The sequence below is a fragment of the Leopardus geoffroyi genome, chromosome C3 (genome assembly GCF_018350155.1).
Source record: "Leopardus geoffroyi isolate Oge1 chromosome C3, O.geoffroyi_Oge1_pat1.0, whole genome shotgun sequence".
In the NCBI taxonomy this organism is placed as follows: domain Eukaryota; kingdom Metazoa; phylum Chordata; class Mammalia; order Carnivora; family Felidae; genus Leopardus; species Leopardus geoffroyi.
Genome location: NC_059338.1, coordinates 130,422,089 through 130,437,020, shown reverse-complemented (window position 1 = coordinate 130,437,020; position 14,932 = coordinate 130,422,089). Strand labels below are relative to the sequence as shown.

The following is a 14,932-nucleotide window of genomic DNA, read 5'->3' as shown; positions in this document are numbered from 1 at the left end:
GACGGCCGACTTCAGCTCGGGTCATGATCTCGCGGTCCGTGAGTTCGAGCCCCGCATCAGGCTCTGTGCTGACAGCTCGGAGCCTGGAGCCTGTTTCAGATTCTGTGTCTCCCTCTCTCTCTGACCCTCCCCCGTTCATGCTCTGTCTCTCTCTGTCTCAAAAATAAATAAATGTTTAAATGCTGCCTTCTTAGCAAGAGACATTTTAAAAACTACTAATCAGGGGCACGTGGGTGGTTCAGTTGTTTTAAGCGTCTGACTTCAGCCCAGGTCATGATCTCACGATTCATGAGTTTGAGCCCTGTGTTGGGCTCTGTGCTGACAGCTCACAGCCCAGAACCTGCTTCTGATTCTGTGTCTCCCTCTCTCTCTCTGCCCCTGCCCTGCTCGCACTCTGTCCCTCTCTCAAAAATAAACACTAAAAAAAAAAAAAAAAAAAATTAGTAATCAAACATATGGTTTTAAAAAACAAAGGGTTACAAATCATACATTATATATAATGTATATGATATTACATAACACCAAATTGTATATATAAATGCATAGAATAAGATCTATTTGTTTATCTCTTGATAGAAGAGAGTGGAATTAAATATGAAAATTCTACATTAAAAAAGTAAGTATATATTCATACATTACACTAATAATAAATGAAACACGTAAGTACTTCAAAAATTAACTACCAGGACACCTGGGTGGCTCAGTAGGTTAAGCATCTGACTTCAGCTCGGGCTCAGGTCATGATCTCATGATTCATGAGTTTAAGCCCCACATCTGACTGTCAGCCCACTTCACATCCTCCGTCCCCTTCTCTCTCTGCCCCTCCCCGGCTCGTGTGCATATGTGCCCCCTTTCTTTCAAAAATAAGTAAACGTTAAGTAATAATAATAATAATAATAAATTAACTACTTACTGTGTAATTGAATTTTGAACACTCTTTTCATTTAAAGTCATTCCGGGAGGTGGGTCATTTTGCAAAGCCAACAGTTCTTTCTGCAATCGTTTCTAGAAAAGAGTATCAATAATAATTTGTACTTTAAGAAAAATGACAATGTAAATATCCTTCTACACAGAATGAAATCCTTGATTAAATTTCCTCCATAGGCTCATATCTTTTCAAGTCCCTTACACCTTGTATGTATGCCTCACTCTCAAAGTTTTAATTGCTTGTCCCATAATTCACAATCAAAAGATTTCCAAATATATTTGAAAACATTGATGCTACTCATATCTTTTCAAGTCCCTTACACCTTGTATGTATGCCTCACTCTCAAAGTTTTAATTGCTTGTCCCATAATTCACAATCAAAAGATTTCCAAATATATTTGAAAACATTGATGCTGTAAAGTGGTTATGAAGAGCAGCCAGCTACCTACAAAACTTCACTGTTACTCCATTGGGGTTACAAGATCTCAGCCTAGGTTTTAAATGCTTAAAAGTTTCAGCACTGTTTCCTTTACTGCTTTCCAATTGTAAAAACCACAGTTCTCCATCATCCTTAAAAAAGGTGTCATTTCAGACATGCAAGCTTTTCAGAGAAACTATACAAGTAACCATTCATGCAAAAAGCCTTTTGAAAACATTTTAAATAATTTAATTTACAATTTACAGCCCATATTTGTTTTCTTAAACAGGGTATCTGCACATAATTTAAACTATCAATATCAGAATATAACATATCTGGGCCCAAGATATGCAGTTATTTTTCCACATAACCCAAATGACTATGTATTTACATTCTTGTTTATAAGTTTTTACTGTTCAACTCTTCTGTTATCACTAGTGAACATTCTTTATCAGTATACAACAAAGCAAAACAAAAACCATAGAAGCCTGCAACTTACGGGTTTAAAAATCAAATAACCCATGTTATTAGAAATTATTTCATGTAACATTATAAATACTCTTAATGAGCATCTTTTCTTGGAATAAAGTAGACCAAAATGGGTATCTGTTCAGAACTCAACAGTTCTCTACTTAAAAGCTAGTTTGTGCTGTTGCTGGACAATCAAGTATCACTAACAAATATTTCTAGACCTTTTCAGTTTATGATGCCTTTAAGTAAATTTAACAGCATCCAATACCACTACAGATTGGAAAACTCCTCCCTTCTCTGGGCACTTAGGTGGCTCAGTTGGTTAAGCGACCAACTCTTGATTTTGGCTCAGGTCATGATCTCACCGTTCATGAGTTTGAGCCCCACGTCTGGCTGTGTGCTGATAGTGCAGAGCCTACTTGGGATTCATTCTCTCTCTCTCAAAATAAAGAAATAAAAAACAAACAAACAAACAAAAAAACCTCCTGCCTTCTCTGTTGAGAATCACTGGAAAAGAACTTATTAATAGGCACACACACTTGGCCCACAAGCAGGTATCTGTGGACTACCACACCTTTACTTTGGTCTCTGTGGCCTTTCTGCAATTACCTCCTACATTTGTTTGGCTCTCGTCTCACAATGAGGACAGACTATGTTTTTGATCACAGAATCCCCAGAGTCTAGAATATGCTGAAAAACATCGATAATAAATCACTAAATGTTAAAAAAAAAAACAAAAAAAAAAACTAAATTCCTAAATGGCTCTTAAAGTGGCCAAGAATGAAATCTTTCCTTAGATCCTGCAGTATCATAATTGCTAGTAAAATGAAAATAAGGTATCAACTACTTGCAATTTCTGATCTCAGCTGCCTTCCAAAATGCAAAATAATTACAAATTGAAAAGCAGTTAAGAAAAATTTTAAGTATCTAAAATACAGAAATAAAGCTGCCTAAGTGACTTGTTTTGAATAAAGAAATATATTTGTGATAAAGTTCTATGTTAGAACAAGGTTTTTAATTTATTCCACTTATGTTAACAAATGTAGGTTATATGATCAAGTATATTTTTTTCAAGTTTTTAAATTTTAATTCCAGTGTATTTAACATACAGTGTTATTATTTGTTTCAGGTATATAATACAGTGATTCAATGATCAAGTAAATTTTTTTAATGTTTATTTTTGAGACAGAGACAGAGAGCATGCACACGTGCGATGGGGAGAAGGGAAGAGGGGGAGGTGCAGAGGCAGAGGGGGACAGAGGATCCAAAGCGGGCTATGGCTGACAGCAAAGAGCCCAATGTGATGCGGGGCTCAAACTCACGAACCACGAGATCATGATCTGAGCTGAAGTCAGACACTTAACTGAGCCACCCAGGTGCCCTGATCAAGTAAATTTTTATTATTTTGTTTTACTATTTTTTTAAATGTTTACTTTCGGAAGAGAGAGAGAGAGAGAGAGAGAGAGAGCAAGTGCACGCACAAGTGGGGAAAGGGCAGAGAAAAGGGGACAGAGGATCTGAAATGGGCTCCGTGTTGACAGCAGAGCGCCTGATGCAGGGCTCAAACTCATGAACCACTGTAAGATCATGACCTGAGCCTAAGGTGGATGCTTAACCAACTGAGCCACCCAGGTGCCCCTCAAGTGAGTTTTTAAGAACATTGGGTGCAACAAGGAAAAACTGGTATCTTCAATGCGGGACTTCTCAGAGACTTCTACATTGATTCTCCAAGGAGAAGAAGATAACAAAGAAGTTTCCAAAAGTAATGGAAACCCATTAGTGTAGAGCATCTCTGAAAAGTCTTGTTTCGATAATCACATTTTGGGTAACACTGCTGTAGAAATTCTCCAGATCTTGAGAACTTTACTAAAACAGGGAACGCAAGCCCTGTTATCAAATCAAGGATATATAAGGCAATTTGCACAGGTACTAACTGAAACATAAGGATATAAAGGTAAGTTAAGAAGAGTTTTATTGGTATCATTATCCCTTACGTCTCCTGAACATAATGATTAAGAGTGCTATGAAAAAAGAAATGTTTTCCTCACCCTGACACTAATTCTTACATGTCCACAAAGAAAAAGACCTGTGATGACCAAACTCCCAAGAGAATCTCCAATTAACTCTGCTTTCTTGTATTCCCATCTTTGTGTAGTTCCCTCCCACACTGTACCAAAATTCAACAGTGTGACTAACAGAACATAGCTGAAATGATGGTATGTCACTCCCAAGATTAGGTTATAAAACAATATGGTTTACATCTTGGTCATTCTCTTTAGAATCACTTGCTGTATTGTGAACAGCCTAATTCAGAAGTCTGCATGCTAAGATTACTGGCCTCCCGCTAATAACCATGTATGATTTGGAAGCATATTCTCCAACCCTAAGCCAGTCTTTCAGATGACTGCAGCCCAGGCCAATATCTTGCTTACAAACTCAAGAGAGACTCTAAGCCAGAACCATCCAGCTAAGCCTCTGATTCCAGACCCTTTGGGCGACATGGGATTATAAAGGTTTGTTCTTTTAAATTACTAAATTTGGAGATAATTTGTTATATAGCAACAGATAATGCAGGATCTCTGTTCCAAACTCCCCTCATGAAAAGGGGTTATAATCTACAACCCACTTTCCATTTCAATATCACAGGTCAGAATCTAAAACATTCTGAGGGGGTGAGTCACTACATAAAAAGTTTTTTTTTTTTTTACTGAGCGGGTGAGTCACTACATAAAAAGACAATTCATGCCAGCCCCTTAATGTCTTAGCTACTAAGCCTTAAACTACTTTGCACACATCCACATCGCCTCCAATAAAGAGATAAAGCATGACCAACCTTTTGGGGGCTAATGCATATTTACTAAGCCCACTAATAAAAGTAATAATTCACCCATGCACTTAAAATCAAAACATAAAAAAAAAAAACATACAAAGAATGGAAGGTCAAATGGTTTGTCTATTTGGCTGGTTCACAAAACAGGGAATTTATCCTTTGGTGTATTCTCAGAACAATAATTCATTGGAGAAGGCAGAACATGTCTTTAAATAAGCAGTCAGTCCCCTCAAGGGTCCTTTGGATCATCTAAGAAATTGGTTCTAATGAGGTATACTCCAAAACAAAACAAAACAAAGCAACAACAAAGAAACTAGCCCTAAGTTTCTTGAACACGGACACAGAAGCTAAAAGAGAAGGACCTAAAAATTTGATGTAAAAATAAACAAGAATTCATACTTACTTGAGGATGTAAAGAGCTAGTGATCTATTTAGAGATCACACCATGTAGTATCAATCAACAGAAAGCTATTATCACATGAGGAAAGCATTCAGCTCCTCCTATCATTGAAGACAAAGTATTATAAAAGTGGATGAGAAACACTAGCAAAAGTGATGATACCACCAGCTGTGAAAACCATTATGGCAACATGGCCGGCTTTCCCATACAGTGCTGAAAATGGCAGCTACAGACTAAAATAACTGAAGATAACAGAAACTAATTGCAGAAGGTAACGGCTGTAACCAGAGAAGCAGAACTACCCTGAAACTACTGGGAGGGGAAGAAGCCAAGAAATTTGCAATGGTTCTTGGCCAAATATCACCCTTGTCTGTACCTAAATTGGTGAGGATATGGAAAAACTAATTACATATATTGCAAATGTATCATCATTTTCTGAATCTAAGAAACATCATCAGTCTTAAGATGCACCATTATTTTATATAACCCTGAAAAAAGAAGGGTTACTGAATAGTAACACACCACTGGTAAGACATATCTTCATTTTGGATTAAATATGAAAAAACTGCATTTAAAAATCTATGAATATTGTATTAATAAAAGTTTAATTTTCCTAATACTTAAATACCAGAATTACTTGAAAAATAAAAATTAAGTTGCTGAATAAATTTAATGCCGAAAATGATTCTTATTTCAATATTTAATACCTAAACAAAAATACATGATTTCAGTCACTCTTTAAACATGCATTTTCTTTCCAGAATTTGCATAAAAGTGCACCGACATCTTGTCCTCCCAGACAAAAAGGCCTAAAGCTACTAGCAAAAGAATTTCTTTTTCTCACCTCATTCATCAAAAATGGTCAGGTCCAGAATCTAAATGTTTGGAAGCACCACAAATCTAGAGTAAACCTGAAAAACTCCCAACTAAGCCATCTCTTATGTTGGCTCAAGTCTGAAAAACACACAGGAATCTGAGCTCTGAAGAGATCCAGATGGATTTACATAATCAGTAAGAAAGATCCTGATACATCTAAATACCTTGAGAGAGAAATGATTAAACATTTTCAGAACTGGTTTGGCTTGGGGTACCTGGCTGGCTCAGCAAACAGAGCATGCAACTCTTGATCTCAGGGTTGTGAGTTCAAGCCCCATGTTGGGCGTGAAACCTACTTAAAACAAAACAAAAAACTGATTTGGCTGTTCAGTGGCTCTGGCTTCAGTAATCCAGCCAGCACCTCCTTTTCTTTCCTTCCTCACAAAAGCAAATGGTTCAAAGTGATATGAATCCATTCTAATTTATTACCTTTGGGGGTGGGGAGTATTAAGAAAACCACTGACAAATTTTACAACTATCATCAATGACAAGGTATTGGAGCACACCACAAAACTGAAAGACACTCCAGTATGTCATAACACCACAGCTGGGAATCTCTGCTCTAGATTACAACAGCCTAGGACTTGTAACCCTGTACTTACAGTGACACCAGTTCAGTTCCTAAAATGTTTTCCAACTCAATGCATGTGCGGGATTATTCTTGAGATTTACTCTCCCCTATGACTGGGGCTTATTACTACAGTACTGGGTTGAAGAAAGAAATTAATATAGTATTAAAAGGCTGCTCTGGAGCTTAACATACCCTCTCTCCACTATTACTTCTCCAAGAATTACTACAGTAAGCTGCTTCACACCAAAGGTGAACTGTGGAAACACAACAGTCAACATAGTGAAGAACAGACACATTTATTATTACTCTTAACTTCACGAGATGGAAAGCCCTTGGAAGGCTCAAGCCAGTTTGTATACAAAAGAGAAAAAAGCAATTTAAAAGATAATCACTTTAAAACTGTAATCACTGTATTCTAACAGTCCTATTCCATTTCCCCCAACTCAAAATATCAAAGCTATCCCAATATACACTCATAATGTTAAATCAAGCTTGAATACGCCATATGCCTCCCTGGCATAATCAAGATATGAGATAATGGATAAATACAAAGACTAACACTTTTAAATATTAAAAATTTTTAAATTAATGTGGGGACTGAGGGGATGGTTAAATAGGTGACAGGGATTGAGGAGTGTACTTATGATGGACACAGAATGATGTATGGAAGTGCTGAATTACTATCTTATACACTTGAAAGTAATAAAATACTATGTTAATTGAATTAAAATAAAAACTTAAAACAAATTATATAGACATAAAATACATATATACATAAAATCTCAGAAGTCCAAAAAACTTTTTAAGTGTGGCAAAACTCTATCCTAAAAGAGCCCTGCCATTGTGTACTGAACATAATTTAGCCTAACAATGACTGCATTATTGTGACAGCCTTAAATAACAATGAGATCTATAAGCCCAACCAACTCTGCAGCAAATTGTGATAGTCTGATATCCTTGTTTTCCACTTGTTTTTCTTTTTTACTGTCATCTGCTTTTTCATTGCCAATAACTTATCACAATACCTAACTTCTACTCACTGACATCTTATTTTCCTTTCTCCTCTTTTCTCTCCTTCATCTGCTGTTTCCCTCTCCGCAAGCCCACCCTGCATTACCTAGCAAAAGAGTTTATTTATTTTGTTGAATATATCACTTTATTTTTGTTTAACCATACTCATCTTTAGGGCTAGCATTAACAGTGGCAAACATTTATTCCTTCACATGCTCTTAAACCATATACTGTCTCACTGAAACGAACTGGAGAAATTAGGAGTAATTTCTGCAAGTCCTCATTAAATGAAAAGCATGGCCCAGTAACATCTACAGATCATACTCTGTGTAGCACAGTGCTAAACCATGGAGTTTCATCCCAATGATGTGATCTCTGCCTCTTCAGCTATTGTCATTTTCATCAATGCCCACAGTCATATATTAATTCCAGTCTTTCTTCTTCACACAGCTAAGGATGATGAGTATGACTGTATTTAAAAAAAAAAAAAAAAAAAAAAAGTGGGGCGCCTGGGTGGCGCAGTCGGTTAAGCGTCCGACTTCAGCCAGGTCACGATCTCGCGGTCTGTGAGTTCGAGTCCCGCGTCAGGCTCTGGGCTGATGGCTCAGAGCCTGGAGCCTGTTTCCGATTCTGTGTCTCCCTCTCTCTCTGCCCCTCCCCCATTCATGCTCTGTCTCTCTCTGTCCCAAAAAATAAATAAACGTTGAAAAAAAAAAAAAATTAAAAAAAAAAAAAAGTTACTATTATGGTCATTTTGTAGTGAACATTACTGTTTAATCTGAAGAATACATCATCAAATGAAATGTACCAGTTAGCCAAGTTGTAAATGCAACATAAAAAGTTCTTAAAGGAAATTAAAAGTGCTACTCCAGTGAACACTTGAGTGGTAAGAAAACAAAACAGCCTTTTATTGCTGATATGGACAAAGTCTGAGTGGTCTGGATAGAAGATCAAACCAGCCACAAAATTCCCATAAGCCAAAGCCTAATCCAGAACAAGGTTCTAACTCTCTTCAAATCTGTAAAGTCTGAGAAAGTGAAGAAACTGAGAAGAAAGATTTGAAGTTAGCAGAGATTGGTTCATGAGGTTTTAAGAAAGAAGCCATCTCTCTAACATGAAAGTGCAAGGTGAAACAGTAAGAGATATAAAACTGCAGCAAGTTATCCAGAAGATGTAGTTAAGGTAATTAACAAGGGTGGCTACACTAAACAACAGATTTTGAGTGGAAATGAAACAGCCTTCTATTGGAAGAAGAGGCCATCTAAGACTTTCATAACTAGAAAGAAGTCAATGCCTGGCTTCAAAGAGTCAAAGAACAGGCTGTCTCTTCTAAGGGGCTAATGCAGCTAGTGACTTTAAGTTGAAGGCAGTGCTCATTGGCCATTCCAAAAATCCTAGAGCCCTTCAGAATCACGTTAAATGTACTCTTCCTGTGCAATGTAAATGGAACAACAAAGCCTAGATGACAGCACATCTGTTTACAACATGGCTTACTGAATATTTTAAGCCTACTTTGAGACCTACTGCTCAGGGAAAAAAAGCTTCCTTTCAAAATAATACTACTCACTGACAATGTACTTGATCACCCAAGAGTTCTTATGGAGACGTGCAACAAGATTAATGTTTTCATGCCAGCAAACAAAATCCATTCTGCAGCCCAAGGATCGAGAAGTAATTCTGACTTTCAAGTCTTTACTTAAGAAATACACAGCTGCCATAGACAGTGATTCTTCTGATGCATCTGGACAAAGTAAACTGAAAACCTTCTGGAAAAGATTCACCATTCTAGATGCCATTAAAAACATGTGTGATTTGGGGCACCTGGGTGGCTCACTAAGTTAAGCAGCCAACTCTTGATTTCAGCTTGGGTCATGATCTCACGGCTCATGGATTTGAGCCCCACATAAAGCTCTGTGCTGACAGTGCAGAACCTGCTTGGGAGTCTCTCTCTCTCTCTCAAAAACAAAAAACAAAAAACAAAAAAACCCCTGTATGATTCATGGAAAGAAGTCTAAATATTAACATTAACAGAAGTGTAGAAAAAATGGATTCCAGCCCTCATGGATGACTTTGAGGGGTTCAAGACTTCAGTGGAGGAAGTAACTGCAGATGTGGTGGAAACAGCAAGGTCTAGAAGTGGACCCTAAAGATGTGACTGAATTGTTGGAATCTCATGATAAAACTTTAACAGATAAGGAGTTGCACCATATGGATGAGCAAAGAAAGTGGTTTTTTCAGTTGGAATCCATTCCTGGTAAAAATGCTGTCACTTTCTGAAATGACAAGAAAGGACTTAGAGTATTACATAAACTCAGTTGATAAAGCAGTGGCAGGGTTTGAGGATTGACTCCAACTTTAAAAGAAGTTCTACTGTGGTTCAGATGCTGTCAAACAGCATCAAATGCTACAGAGATATCATTCCTGAAAGGACGAGTTGATCAATGCTGCAAATTTCATTGTCTGATTTCATATAATTGCCACAGCCACCCCAACCTTCAGCAACCACCACCCTGATCAGTCAATGACCATCAACATCCAGGCAAGAAGCTCCACAAGCAAAACAGATTACAATTCACTAACAGCTCAATGGAGGTTAGCATTTTTAGCAGTTTTTTAATTAAGCTATGCACATTGTTTTTTCAGACATGATGCTACCACACATATAACAGACTATAACATAGTGTAAATACAACTTTTATATACATTGGGAAACCAAAACATACATCTGACTCATTTTACTGTGATATTTGTTTTATTGTGGTGGTCTGAACCAAACCCACAGGATCTCTGAGGTATGCCTATATTCTAATGGGTAAAATTAGGGGCACCTGGGTGGCTCTAGACTCTTGGTTAGGTGTCTAGACTCGGTTTTGGTTCAGGTTATGATCTCACGGCTCATGTGACCAAGCCCTGCGCTGGGCTCTGAGCTGGCAGCACAGAGCCTGCTTGGGATTCTCTCTCTGCCCCTCACTCACACGTGCCCTCTCTCTCAAAATATTAAAAAAAATAAAGGATTAAAAAAACCTTATTTAAAAAGGTTTTAAATTTAAAAAAACCTTATTTAGGGTAGGGAAAAATATAAAGACAGGAAAACATTAAAAATGTAGAAATAGGGGCACCTGGGTGGCTCAGTCGGTTAAGTGTCCCACTTCAGCTCAGGTCATGAGCTTGAATTCAAGCCCCACATCCAGCTCTGTGCTGAAAGCTCAGAGCCGGGAGCCTGCTTCGGATTCTGTGTCTCCCTCTCTCTCTGCCCCTCTCCTTCTCATGCTCTGTCTCTCTCTCTCTCAAAAAATAAATAAACATTTAAAAAAATGTAGAAATAAATGTCAGTGGATGCCAATGCAACTGTACATGAAATGGCCAACACTGTTTTTCTCTCATTTCATCCAACAACCAACAGGTGGAAGGTTAACAATAGGGGAACACAATGGAATAAAAATAAGATTACTAGACACATTAGTATCATTACACTATCAAACAACTACTATTTTTCCCCCCAACAACATTAAACAATTATAACAATAGCTATCTCTCTTCTTTCAGGGTGAGAGGCTAAGCAATGAAATGATTTTACCTTATTGTAAAATGAAGCAGAATTTGATTCATGCAAATTAAGGAAACATTTCCTTTCCTACTGAATTCTAAATACACTTCTACAGACTTAGTTCCTAATAGGCATTTGTTGAAACTCTTGCCCCTTTTCGGAAATGGAAAGCCTCCAACAAATAGAGGTATTCATTCTTTATTTTAAACTAACATTTTCAAAAATTAGCTTGGAATGCAAAAAGCGACAAGACTTAAAGATTCCTCTTCTTACAAAGAGGCCACAGTCTAAAAAAAACAACAAAAACTGCATGCTTTCATGCTTCTACATGCTTTCAGGGTATAGCAGTGCCTGAAAGGAGAGGAGTGGGCACAGAAAGAAACCACGATCATGATAAACTGAAAACCAAAGGAAGAATGTGTTACAAAAACTAAACAATTTCATTTTCAGCACAATGGTAGAATAGAGACTCTGAATAATTCTATAAAAAAAAACAAACAAAAAGTGAGTGTAGGAATCCTGAAATAAAAGGATCATGGTTGGATTTCGCCTTGGGGATTTCTACCAAACCCAAGGAGGGCAAGGCCAGAAAGTGAGGCTTCTAACAGAAGACTATGACTCTTCAGTGTAAGAGAAAGGGCATAGAAATTTGCCTGTTTTGAACTCAGCAATGGGCGGAGGAAGAAAAAATTTCTTCCATGAAATGTCTTAACCTCAAGTGGACACCCACGTGGATTTTCAGTATGAATTCCTACAACCTTAGACAAGAATTTAATCAAAGTAGTCCAGGAAGTAATGCCCAGGCAACTGGCAGAAGCAAATATAAACCCTAGAGGAAAAGAAGTTCTAACCTTTGGAGGCAACAATTTCACTTATCAGAATCTAGGAAGATAAATTAAAAATTAATAAGAACCAAATGAGAACTTATTCAGAAGACAATAGCATTCAATACCCACTGTGATAAAAATCTATCTTCTCTTGCATTCAGAATAGTACCAGATCCCCCAATTAATTTATGTCCTATAGGATTTATATAACTGTAAGCAACTCTAAGGCACAGATTGTGTCTATTTCTGTGTATTTCTAGCATTCAAAACTGTGCCTGGCAAATAATGGTTTTTGCCTTACTACATGTCTAAAAAATTAATAAGGGTGTTGACCAATTCACTATTTGCAAGGGCAAAATCCAGAAAAAATATATGTGTCTATCAATAGCTAACTTAGACAAATTACGGCATATAGAAATAAGACTATGCAACCATTAAGAATTATGTGTACTAACAAAAGAACCTCAAAATATACTGATGAAGAAAAAGCAAGTCTAGGGGCACCTGGGTGGCTCAGTTGGTTGAGCATCTGACTTAGGCTTAGGTCACGATCTCACAGTCTGAGAGTTCGAGACCTGCATCGGGCTCTGTGCTGACAGCTCAGAGTCTGGAGCCTGCTTCAGATTCTGTGTCTCCCTCTCTCTCTGCCCCTCCCCCCACTCATGCTCTCTTTCTGTCTCAAAAATAAATAGATGTTTAAAAAAAATTTATAGGGGCGCCTGGGTGGCTCAGTCGGTTGAGCGTCCGACTTCAGCTCAGGTCACAATCTTGCAGTCCGTGAGTTCGAGCCCCGCGTCAGGCTCTGGGATGGCCCAGAGCCTGGAGCCTGCTTCCGATTCTGTGTCTCCCTCTCTCTCTGCCCCTCCCCCATTCATGCTCTGTCTCTCTCTGTCTCAAAAATAAATAAATGTTAAAAAAAATTAAAAAAAAATTTATATAAAAAAAAAGAAAAAGCAAGTCTCAAAATACATAGAATTCCTTCATGTTAAAACAAAAGCAACAGATTGTACAAATGTTATATAAATGTATACAAAAGACGTCCAAAGGAAGCATATCCAACTATTTTACAGTAGTACCCTACTAGCAGTGGAAATGGAGGAGAAAGAAGACACCTCTATTTGCACTATATACTTTTAAACTATGACTCTTTTAAAAGCAATAAGAATGTAAACATGAAGGGCACGTAGGTGGCTCAGTTGGTTAAGCATCCGACTTTGGCTCAGGTCATGATCTCACAGTTCATGGGTTCGAGCCCCCTGTTGGGCTCCGAGCTGACAGTTCAGAGCCTGAAGCTTGCTTTGGATTCTGTGTCTCCCTCTCTCTCTGCCCCTCCCCCATGCCTGCTCGCTCACTCTCTCTCAAAAAATGAATGAAACATTAAAAAATAAATTAAATAAAACTAAGGGCTCAATGGATGATGGAAACATATCCACATAAGAACCTGTACACAAATATTGATAGTAGCATTATTTACAACAGCCAAAAAGAAGAAACCCAAATGCCCATTAACTGATGAAGAGGTAAGCAAATGTGTCCAGATAATAAAATGTTATTTGGCCATAAAAAAGAATGAACTACTGACACATGCTGTAACATGGATGAACATCAAAAACATTATGCCAAGTGAAACAAATCAGTCACAAAAAAAACTAGTGTATGTGTTACTATTTACATTTCATGTAATAGGATAGGCAAGTCTATAGATACAAAAAGTAGACTAGTTATCTGCCTGAGGGATGTGGAGTGAAGTGTCAGAACAGTGAGTGCTAGTGGGTACGCGTTTTCTTTTGGAGATTATGAAAATATTCTAATATTAGATTATGGGGATGGGTACAAAACCAGGTGAATATACTAAAAACCACTGATTGTACACTTTAAATGGTTAAATTTTATAGCATATAAATTTTATCTAAATAAAACCTTTTAAAAACTCAATGGATAGATTAAGTAGCAGACTAAAATAGGTGAAGAGAGAATTAGTACTTAGGACAATAACCTGAAGCATTTATCCAGGACATAACAGAGAAATGGAGATGAAAATGTGAAACAAGAACATAAAGGAGAATAAGAGGCAACACTTAAACAAATAATGCTTGAGAATTTCCCAGAATTGTTGAAGACATCAATCCTCAGGTCAAGAAATTCAATGAATTCCAAACAGCGAAATAAAAAGAATTCTGAACTTAAAGTACAGAACATCAATTTAAAAAGAGCTTAATCCTAAAACTAGAGAGAAAAGACAGATTAGCCACACAGAAATGGAAATTAGGTTGATGGCCTAAAAGTAACAATGGAAGTCAGATAACACTAGAACTTAGAAAACTGGAATTTTATCTTTAGTGTAAGTGAAAACAATGGACAGTTTTAACTCCTATATCTGGTAAAACTAAACTAAATTTCAGGAACACAAGTGAAAAAAAAAAAAGGTATTTTCAGACAAAACAGAGTTTACCACCAATAGCAACCAACCAACAATAAATCTTGACTTCCTTCTGGAAAAGGATCCCAAATTGCAAGTTTAAGATGCAAAGGAATGGTGAGCAAAAATACATAAATATATAAGTAAATCTATAAATCTAAACACTGGCTATAAAACATAGGCCCACAATTCTTTATGGATAAAGTCTTGCGGCCAGATGTGTTTCAAAATTAAGAAATTTTTAAATTTTATAAAAATAACAATATTGGGGTACCTGGGTGGCTCCATCAGCTAAGCATCCAACTCTTGATTTTGGCTCAGGTCATGATGAGGATGATGAGGCTCAGGTCATGATGAGGTCATGGGGATGGAACCCCATCCTGAGCTCTATGCTAATAGCGTGGAGCCTGCTTGGGATTCTCTCTTCCTCTCTCTGCCCCTCCCCTGCTTACAGTCTCTCTCAAAATAAGTCACAGGGGCCCCTGGGTGGCTCAGTCTGTTGAGTGTCAGACTTCAACTCAGGTCATGATCTCTCAGTTCATGAGTTCAAGCTCCGCACTGGGCTCACTGCTGTCAGCACAGAGAATGCTTTGAATCCTCAGTCACCCACACTCCCGCACCCCCCGCCCCCATCT

General features: G+C 37.6%; 1 protein-coding gene across 1 annotated transcript in view; it reads right to left on the bottom strand.

The window, feature by feature from the left end:
- UBE2W (ubiquitin conjugating enzyme E2 W) overlaps positions 1-14,932 on the bottom strand; it is a 74,759-nt gene that overhangs the window by 33,765 nt on the left and 26,062 nt on the right. Inside the window, exon 2 of the mRNA XM_045454890.1 lies at positions 914-1,005. Coding sequence (XP_045310846.1) covers positions 914-1,005 — 92 coding nt within the window. The remainder of the gene's footprint in view (positions 1-913; positions 1,006-14,932) is intronic.